This window comes from Gavialis gangeticus, unplaced genomic scaffold, assembly GCF_001723915.1.
Source record: "Gavialis gangeticus isolate Ggan-Ray unplaced genomic scaffold, GavGan_comp1, whole genome shotgun sequence".
Lineage (NCBI taxonomy): Eukaryota > Metazoa > Chordata > Crocodylia > Gavialidae > Gavialis > Gavialis gangeticus.
Genome location: NW_017729022.1, coordinates 22,468,640 through 22,478,854, shown reverse-complemented (window position 1 = coordinate 22,478,854; position 10,215 = coordinate 22,468,640). Strand labels below are relative to the sequence as shown.

At 47.6% G+C, this 10,215-nt stretch overlaps 1 protein-coding gene across 1 annotated transcript in view; it reads left to right on the top strand.

The window, feature by feature from the left end:
- The first annotated feature begins 3,246 nt into the window (after window positions 1–3,246).
- The window catches only part of GNS (glucosamine (N-acetyl)-6-sulfatase), a 34,537-nt gene continuing 27,568 nt past the window's right edge, over window positions 3,247–10,215 (top strand). The window contains exons 1-5 of the mRNA XM_019514666.1: window positions 3,247–3,460; window positions 3,736–3,795; window positions 4,425–4,631; window positions 7,623–7,688; window positions 8,379–8,477. Coding sequence (XP_019370211.1) covers window positions 3,329–3,460; window positions 3,736–3,795; window positions 4,425–4,631; window positions 7,623–7,688; window positions 8,379–8,477 — 564 coding nt within the window. The 5' untranslated portion in view covers window positions 3,247–3,328. The remainder of the gene's footprint in view (window positions 3,461–3,735; window positions 3,796–4,424; window positions 4,632–7,622; window positions 7,689–8,378; window positions 8,478–10,215) is intronic.

Sequence of the window (10,215 nt, the reverse complement as noted above, 5' to 3'; positions counted from 1 at the left end):
CGGGGGGTCGCACCTGCTGGGCAGGGAGAGCGCAGCCAGGACAGAGCCGGGGGGCAGGAAGGGACCAGTGCGCTGGTGGCTTCTGGCCTGTTCCTGACGCTGGTGTCTGGGCTTGAGCCGCCTCCTGCCGGCAGCAACCTGCCCTCGGTGCAGTGGAGCAGGGCGGCAGCCGGCCACGTCGCTCCCCCCCCCCCCCCCCGCGCGCAACCCCCCCCCGGGGGGGGGGGGCGGGGCCGGGCGCCCCCCCGCCCCCCCCCCCTTCTTTTTCCCTTTAAAAAAAAAGGGGGGGGGGAGGAACCGGCCCCTCGTGGGGGGGGGGGGGGGCCCCCCCCCCCCCCGCGCGCAACCCCCCCCCGGGGGGGGGGGGCGGGGCCGGGCGCCCCCCCGCCCCCCCCCCCTTCTTTTTCCCTTTAAAAAAAAAGGGGGGGGGGAGGAACCGGCCCCTCGTGGGGGGGGGGGGGGGCCCCCCCCCCCCCCGAGCAGGAGCCGCTTACTGCCTCGCCTCATTTTTTTAAGAGGCAAAGGATAGGGGCAGGCCGTGGAGGCAGCGCAACCCTCGCTTGCTTCTTGCCTGGGCCCCTGTGCAGCTGCCTCCACGGCTTCCACCTGCCCTTCCTACAGGCATCTGGCTAGATGCAGCAGCAGCATTATTTTCAGTTCCTTTCAACATTTACTTACAAAAGAAAATAAAAGCTGTGTTATCATTTCAGGCAAAGCCCTTGTCATACCAACCCTACCTCATGCCTGACCCTCATGGATGCAACATAGCTTCTGATGTCAGGATGAGAAAGCTGTGCTTCTGGTGCTATCTCCCTCTTCCCAGTGGCACCCACTCCACAGAGAACATATTTTCCAATATCTGTTTATTACACATATAGCATACAAGTGTTATATAAACATAAATTATTATAAAGGTGATATCTTCATGGCTGAATATAAGGTTTTGCAAAGGGGAGGCAGGTGCAGATGGTGAGTGCATAATGCCCATCTTTCTCCAGTTAAAAATAAACTAGAAGCATCACTAACAAGTGGGGCCCTAGAGCAATATTATTCAATTTAAGATTGAAGGGGAAAAAAACCTTTATTAGAATGTGCATTAATTTGCTACATCATATACATACATACACACACCTTCGGCTTACATTTGCCTAGTTTGGGGTGTGTGTGTATGTTACACACTAGGCAAATACAAGCCAAAGATGTTATGTCATTAGTTCTGGAGTCATGACAGTTGAATGTATGTCTCTTTTTCAGTTCATAAAACATAATCAAGCCTTCTCAAGCATGGGAACAGTGCCTCCTGTACTTCATTAAAAGTGATTTCCTCACCTGAGTTAATGTTGTTAACTAGAGACAAAAATAATCTCCAGAGCTGTGAAATGGGAACAGCTAACAAACAGCATCATTGCAAAAGTAAGGAGAGCTGGAGTAGCAGAACCACTAAGGGCCATTTAAAAGGAAAAGGGTGGTTAATACCTGTGGAAGGGAGGGTTTAGAAGAAATCAAGCCAATTATAATGAGCCATTAAGAATCAATTGACTTCCTCACTGCTGCCTGAATACAGTGTTGCTGCCACTGCCAGGCAGTTGGTTTTAAATCTTGGATGGACCAGGAATCAGAGAGGTGCCAGCAAACTCCCCTCCCCATCTGCTCCTGTATATACCTATTAACAATCTGATTACATAGATCAGGTAATAATCCAAAGTCCTAAGAGTTGCAGACATCACCCCCAAGTTCTACGTGCATTCATATCCATGGTGTATGTGAGTGTATTTAGTTACAGGATCCTCCTCCTCTTGCTATGGTGTGTAAGGGCAGAGCAATGAAAGTGCATGGCTGCAGCTTCAGAGCCACAAGTTTGAGCCTTGCTCTGGATTTGCACTGAAGGCCACCCCTAACTCTCTTTCATATGGCATAAAATATCAACTTCCAAATGTATGAGCCATTATCTGGTATTATTGCTCAAACTGGGCATTTGTAAAGATTGCAGCTTTCCATTAAGTACTGTGCTGTTTGTTGGACCTCGCATTCACTTCACAAGACGTTCATCTTGTGCAGTGTTGTTTTGAAGCTTCCGTATCCAGACCCCAGTCAGTTCAGCTTGGCCCACACTTCTCTGCCAAGGCTGTGCCCAAGGGGGCCTTGTCTAGTGTTGGTATAAAATGCTGCAGGGATAGGTCTCACTTTTCCAAGCGATCGGCCCACCCTGTTGCTGCCCAGTGGTAAGGACCACTGGAGTCTGCACCAGAGGTGCACTGTGCCGTGGCTCCTTTCATCTTGGTTTCCCTCTGCATGTCCCTGCCCCACTGCTGATGGGTACAGGGGCCTTGTTGGCCCCACTGCTCACCACTCGCTCCTGATGGCCAGGAGGCAAAAACTGCAGTTTTCAATATTCATAGATTGTAAGGGACCACAGAAGATCATCAGGTCCAGCCCTCTGCACCAAGCAGGAAAGATAACTGGGGGTCAGGTGACTCCAGCAAGGTGACCGTCTGTCTCCTCTTGAAGATGCATATTGTGGTTTTTGCTGTCCATCCAGTCAGCTGCAAGCAGCTCACAGAAAAGTCCTGGCATTGGGGAAAGTGAAGGGTCACCAGTTATAGGGGGTATTGGGAACTGCACGAGCTCATGACACAGAGGAACAGGAAGGTGACACACAAGCAGCTTGTGTGGTGCAACGGGAAGAGGCCAAGGCCCAGTACGTGCACACAGGTCACAGCAACACCCACCCTCCCCGCGCACTGTGACCGGGTGGCCATCGCTCAGCCTCCTGCGGGCTGAAAGCAGCCAGCCGACTGCATACGAGGCACACTTTTTCACCACTCACTGCCACAATATTTCTAAGATTTGTGGTGTATAAATGCCGGGAAAAGGACGCATTTCCTAGCAAAGAGAACTTGCTAGATCTCCCACTCCGACCCCCACCTAAAGCGGCGGCCGGCACCGGGCTGCACACCAGGCTTCCGCGGCCTGATAAGCCCAGTGCTAACTCGGGGCATTTGCAGGCACTTAATGCCGCGCAAGGAGCTCGTGCGGCTGCCAGGGTGCTCAACTGCGAGCCAAGCGCCCCTCCTCGCACTGGGACGTCTGTGAACGCCGGGGCGTGTCCCGGGTTTGACCCCAGCCCCACTAACCCGCACCAGGCGCGAGGGGGCGGGGCGAGGGGCGGAGCGGAGCGACCGCTGCGGTCACGTGAGCGGCTCGCGGGCCCGGTCAGCTGCTACTGCCGCCGAGGGCGGAGCGGGTGGTGCTGCTTCCTCCTGGGCTGCGGCGGCTGCTGGTGCTGGTGGTCTCGGGGCCGGAGGCGGCCGCTGTTGCGCCCATCGCCATGTCTCCCGCCGCTCTGGCTCTGGCGCTGCTGGCGCTGGGCTGCGTGGAGGCGACCAGCTCTCGCGGCGCGCGGAGGCCCAACGTGGTGCTCATCCTCACCGATGATCAGGACGTCAGCCTGGGTGGCATGGTACGGCCACCTGCCCGCGCCCCCTGCCCTAGGCCCCGCCCGCGGACGAGTCCGTCCCAGCGCCTGCCCGCAAAGCACAACCCTGCCTGGCGGCAGCTTGGCCCTCAAGCAGAGACGCGGGCTGGGCACCTGCAGGACCAACCCTTCCCCTCCCCCCTATGCCCCGGTGCTTCGCCCCCTGGCACAGGTCCCTCAGGCAGGGTCGCGTGTGGCGGGGCTGGATGTGGTGTGCGGGTGGCTGTAGTTCCTCGTCCTAATGGCTGCCTTCGTTGCAGACGCCTCTGAAGAAAACCAAAGCCCTCATCGGAGACATGGGCATGGCCTTCTCCAACGCGGTAGGTACCACAGCACAGCTTGGAGCCTCCCCTCAGGTGTTACCTGAAAGCACAGCAAGCTGGAGCGGCGTTGCAGCACATGCCATCTTACCACTAAGATGGTTTCAGTTCTGAGTCTGCTTCTCTCTGCCCAGATGTGCAGGGAGGAGGTCAGGAAATGAATTTGGTTCCCAGTCGTCCGAGAGAGATGGTTTAGGCTCCTGACAATGTTCGTGGCAGCAAAACAGAACTAAAGCTTTTTCTTTGCAGAGGCTAAAAAGTTGCCCAATAGCGTGTCTCTGTTCTTGTTTACCCGAATGTGCTAAGTGAGCTGATAGCTACTGCTGTGTGTTTAGTGTAACTACAATAACCTTTCTAAATTGCAAGTGCTATAGCACACATGAACCCAATTGTACAGGGAGTCTCAGAGTGGAGGTAAAGACATGGATCTTTGTGTAAATAAAGATACAGATTGTAGCTGTGTGCACCCAGGTCTGGCCTATGTGAATCTCGGCTGTAATTCTGTTGTCAGGTTATCTTTTCACATGGTGCTTGCTGCCATTTGAGACCCGAAATTTTCAGGTAAAAGCTCTGTTTTCAGCTTGTACCTTGTAACTTTTTTTTTTAATCGTTATTATTCTGTTTTCTAGTATGTGCCAAGTGCCCTGTGCTGTCCCAGCAGAGCCAGCATCTTAACAGGGAAGTACCCACACAATCACCATGTTGTCAATAACACCCTGGAGGGAAACTGTAGCAGCAAATCATGGCAAAAGATACAGGAACCCTATACCTTCCCAGCCCTCCTCCAGTCCTCCTGTGGTTATCAAACATTCTTTGCTGGGAAGTATTTGAATGAGGTTTGTTTTACCAACTTTTTGATATTATGGTAGTGTTAGAGTGATGTCATAGCTGTGATAGTCCATGGATTATATGAGGCAAGGATTTCTCAGGGTGTTATCTCTTATTATGCCAACTACATAGTTGGGATAGAGTTAAATAAGCTTTCAAATACATGGCTTTTCTTGTGTTCAAACTATGCAGCTGGTCCAAGGTATCACCCTAAGAAATCCATGCTTTTTATATGGTTTGCCCATATTGTGCTGTGTCATAACTGAATTCTTTGTCCTCTTTCTTACAGTGGACCTTAAAATAAAGCCTAAGTACTGATTTTTGTAGTTTCATAGTTTCTAGGGTCGGAAGGGACCTGAGAAGATCATCTAGTCCGACCCCCTGCCATGGCAGGAAAGAGTACTGGGGTTAAACGACCCCAGCAAGGTGTTCATCTAACCTCTTCTTAAAAACCCCCAGGGTGGGAGCCTGCACCACCTCCCTTGGAAGTTGGTTCCAGACCCTAGCCGCCCTGACCGTGAAATAGCGCCTTCTGATGTCTAACCTAAATCTACCCTCTGCTAGCTTGTGACCGTTGTTCCTGGTCACTCCTGGCTGTGCTCGGGGGAACAGTGACTCCCCCAATGCCTTCTGATCCCCCCTGACCAGTTTGTAACAGGCCACAAGATCCCCCCTCAGCCTTCTCTTGTGGAGGCTGAACAGGTTCAGGTCCCGTAGTCTCTCCTCATAGGGCCTGCCCTGCAGTCCCCTGATCATGCGAGTGGCCCTCCTCTGGACCCTCTCGATGCTGTCCACATCCCTCTTGAAGTGCGGCGCCCAGAACTGGACGCAGTACTCCAACTGCGGCCTGACCAGTGCCGCATAAAGGGGGAGGATCACCTCTCTGGACCTGCTCGAGATGCATCTGTGGATGCATGACAAGGTACGGTTGGCCTTCCTAACTGCCTCCCCACACTGCCGACCCATGTTCATCTTGGAGTCAATGATGACTCCAAGATCCTTTTCCGCCTCCGTGCTGACAAGAGGGGAGTTCCCTAACCTGTAGGTATGGTGCCGGTTGTTCCTCCCCAGGTGCATCACCTTGCACTTGTCCATGTTGAAACCCATCCTATTCTTATCCGCCCACCCTTGTAACCTGTCCAGGTCCGATTGTAGCCTGCTTCTTCCTTCTAGTGTGCCCACGTCCCCCCACATCTTAGTGTCATCAGCAAATTTGAACAGGGTGCTTTTCACCCCCTCGTCCAAATCACTGATGAAGATGTTGAACAGTGCGGGCCCGAGGACTGAGCCCTGCGGAACCCCACTGCCCACGTCCTTCCAAGTTGAGTTTAAAGTAGTACCCCTGAATATTGATAACCTGATCAAAGATTCCAGATTAAAACTGCTATAAGAATGGGGAAGAAAAGAAATAAATACAATCTAAATTTAGATTTTGATTCTTTAAATCCAGTCTAAATTTGATCAAAAACTCAGTATTTGTTTGAGAAGTAGCCCTCTGAGAAATTCAGCAGTTCTGAGAGGTGCTAGATACTGAAGGAATTGTATAGTGATTACTTTTAATAAAATCAATGTGGCTTTATTTCCAGAGATGATGCCTTAAGAATTATAAATAGGGGGTATGGAATACCAAACCATAGAAGAATTACTTGGCTGTTCTTCTTTCATACTTAAATAAATGGGTATGAAGCCACTTACTGCTTGCAACTTGCCTGTGTAGTACTTCTTTCTAAAGCCTTTCTGCTTTTAGTTGAGGCTGACTTGATGGTGGTCTTTATAAAAATAAATAACTTTGGATTTTCCCTGCTGGTATTGATTGAAATGTCTCCTTATAGGCAAGTGTATGCATTAGTGATTTTAATTTCAGAAATGCATGATGATTATGCAAGAGGTATATACAAAATATGTACTAAGGAAATCTAGAAGGTAGGGAGCTGGTACTGGACCTCTCTAGTTAAACTGCTTTGCAATTTTCCTCTCAAAATGTTAGCAGCCCCTTGGAGGAAGCTGTGGCTGTCTGCAGTTTGTTTGCAGCAGGCCTTTAAAATCCAGTAGGGATAAATGTGTAGGACTAGAGATGTGCTCCCAGCTCATCTATTAAATTCAGTTTTGGTCTGGGTGGGTGTTGCACTCTTGAAAACTTATCATTTTCCTTGCATTTCGTAGTCACATTCCTTAGTCAAATTCTAGTGGTACAGGAGAATAACTGTATATTAACATTGGAAAAAACTAGATCCATGCCTCTGCTGCAGTAACACCGGCACAAACATATCAGGAATAACTGGGAACTACCTGAGCAGTCGTAGTACAGTAATAGCTTAAGTAGGCTCTTCTGATTACCCCTGGCCCAACCTAGATTATATCCTGTCACCTCACCTAGATTATGTGAAGCAGGAGCTTTCCAAACTCCTTAGTGGGAGAGAAGCAAGGCAGGTTGGGCTGGATCACCCCCATTCTGAGTCCAGCACATGGCTCTAACAGCACATCTCCTTTCCTTTGCTTTTGCTGAGCACTCTAGATAAAGTGGTAGAAGTTTGCATTGCAATAATGAAAGTTCAGCATTCAAGCCCTCTACTGAATGCATAGGGATGGGAGTTGTTATTTGCAGATGTCTCTGTCCCTTCTAGATTTAACAGCCAAGAATTTGAAAATTTTGGAAATGCCAGATTCAAGACTACCCCAGTATGCATAGTCTTTAGAATAGCCTATATGTAATAATCACGTTCTCTACAGGACTCCTTCATCTTCAAGTGCACAGGATAGATGCATAAGGAGATTGCATGAGTAACTATAAATTGAGCATTAGCCTTGACTTATTATAGGTGGATATTATAAACTGACTTGGGGGGGGGGGGGTACATATTTGGGTAGAGTTTGGCCTCTGGGGCTTTTTGGCTGGTGTTAGAGAGTCATATACAACTGAAACAGCTTTTATCTGAGTTGTACATGAGCTAGTGCTGGGTCACTATTAATTCTCTCTTTTTTTTTTTTCCACCCCCCAGTATGGAGCAGAAGGTGCTGGGGGAGTAGGCCATGTTCCTCCAGGATGGAGTTTTTGGTATGCATTGGTATGTGTTAGTTGTTCTTGAATACCTAGCGGTAGATATTTTGCAATATAAATTTTAACTTAAATGCACTGAATAAGAACTGGTCTTTTCTTGCTTGCTTCTGATAACTAAATGCGATTGTTCCTTCCCTCATATTGCAGTTATAAAATAAACCTTTCTGTGGAGGTTTGTAACATTACTGAGGAGTCTGTATAAATGCCTGAAAACCTAATTAGCTCTATTATAATGCCAAGTCCTTTTGGTATTCTCTCTCATCACTGGTCTTACGGAAAGCAAAGCTTGTAGGATGTTTGCCCTGCTTGGTACTGCAGATACTTAGAGCAAACTGTCATGCAGATGTAAGATTGACACATACTTGCTTAACTTTGATATAGATGCATCAGTCACACCATATTGGCTTATACTGATATTCTTTGATATTGATACAAGTGTTACTGCTGCATGAATTTGTAGCAACAAAACTGCTCCAACCTTAAACCAAACTACCTTCAAAGATGGGCAGTTTAGCTTGCTTGTATCGCTGCAGACTTGCATCCACAACTGCTACTGTGCATTTCTAAAGAGTGGCTTCCCCTCCCTTTTGAAACTGTTAAACTATATATATTTGTACATGGCTTGAAGTATTTGAAGTAGTTAATAGACCTTGTATTTTGCATAAATACATACTGATTCCTTTCTGTTTTTTTACAGGAGAAAAACTCAAAGTACTACAACTACACTCTTTCAATAAATGGAAAGGCACGAAAGCATGGGGAGAACTACAGTGTAGATTACCTGACAGATGTACTGGTAAGAAACTGTGTGACAACTCCCTTGAAGTAGTATTTGGTCACCTGGGGTTGACTTAATTATGTCCAATGTTGCTGTCATTACCTTATGGCATAACTAGTGAAACAAGATTCCATCCATGTTTAAAGTTGGCAAGCTCCTGTATGCAAATTATAAGAAAAGAAAACTGGTTCCAGATATCTTTCTGTCAGCCAAAGGCGTGATCTGGAAGTGACCGCTGATTTTGGTCATGGGCTTAGCACCTGTTGGGTGACACAGTTACTTCATTGTTAGATTCTGCCAATCCAATTAGAAAAAGTATTTGTTCAGATCACAGAGCTGTAAAATGGTTATTTTACATAAGAACCATTAGTGTGTGTTTCATGTAAACAGAGCTACTCTGGTAACTGAGTTAATTCACCCCCTCTTCATACTGGGATGTTACAGAATATCCAGAAATGTGCTTTCAAGGGGTCTTGATTCTCCAAAGAGATAAGTAACTTAGAAATGTTAGAGAACTAGACATAGCTTGTTCAAAGTATGGTCTCTGTCTTTTACAATATACTTTAAAAACCCAGCTAAATTTCTAAATGTTATCAGGGTATTTTTTTTCAAGCTGTCATAAACAGCAAGAGATTTCAACCTTTAGAGAAGAAAAGTGACTGCACTGCAGAAGCAACAAGCCACCTGGTTGGGTACGTGGCTGTTTGGCATTTGACCAGGTCCATAGTGGCGTGTCCTGAAATATATAAAAAGATACTATTAGTCCTCTAAAAGTTAATAAGGCACAGAAAAATATAGGCTGTCACAAGTGTTATGGGAAAGGTACTAGACTGATTACCTTAGCCCTCCCTGACATTTAATTTTTTTCATTGTTTCTGTTTCCTGTGCTGTTCCTGTTATATTTAATGAGTATTTCAGTCCCCAGGACTGGAAAGCCAGTGCCACTCACAAAAATCAAACTCCCCAAACACTTACAACCAATGTGCCTCTATAATGAACAGGAAGATTCCTATCTGGTGGTGAGAGTCTAGTTGGTTTTAGATCTGCTGCCCATTGGACAAAAGTTGTCCATTGCTATGGTATGTTTTGTGAAGTGTGACTAGTGTTTAGGTCATTGAATGGCTCTCTGATGTTGATTTACTGCCATATTCCAAAATTGGAATTGGAAAAAACCAAACATCAGACCCTGTCCCATTACTACCCCCCCTTGCTAAAAAGTCACTGTGTTCTGGACTTAGACCATTATTTCAACAATGATCTCTCCACTTTTTCAAAATGGGGTGCACTTATCCTTGTGGATGTGGTAGCATCTAAAGAGTATGTGAAAGAAGGAATGGAAAAGGGGAAATATAAGTGGAGGGAAAAGGTGGTGGGAGGATGATTTTCTTTATAGCATTTTAGCTTGTTGGAGAGATTACAGAGGGGTTGTAGTGATGTTACTTCATTGTACATAATGAAGCATCATACATTTAAGTGTGGTATGCTGTGGCAGAAAGCCACCTTGGTTTCTCCCCAAAAATCTCTGCCCTGTGACACTGTGATTTAAATCTCTGTGCTGTGACCATTTAATTAGGATGGGCCCAGCACACAGGGGACCACACCCTCAGCCTGTCTCTTTAGGGAACTGGAGCTGGCTGCATTCCTGAGGGAGGGGGGAAACCTGCTCCCTCTGCTTACGTGACTTGCATCACTTACCTGGGTAAGGGGTTTCTACCTGGGGAGCTGGAATCTGCCCGGTAACAGGTGATGCATTTCA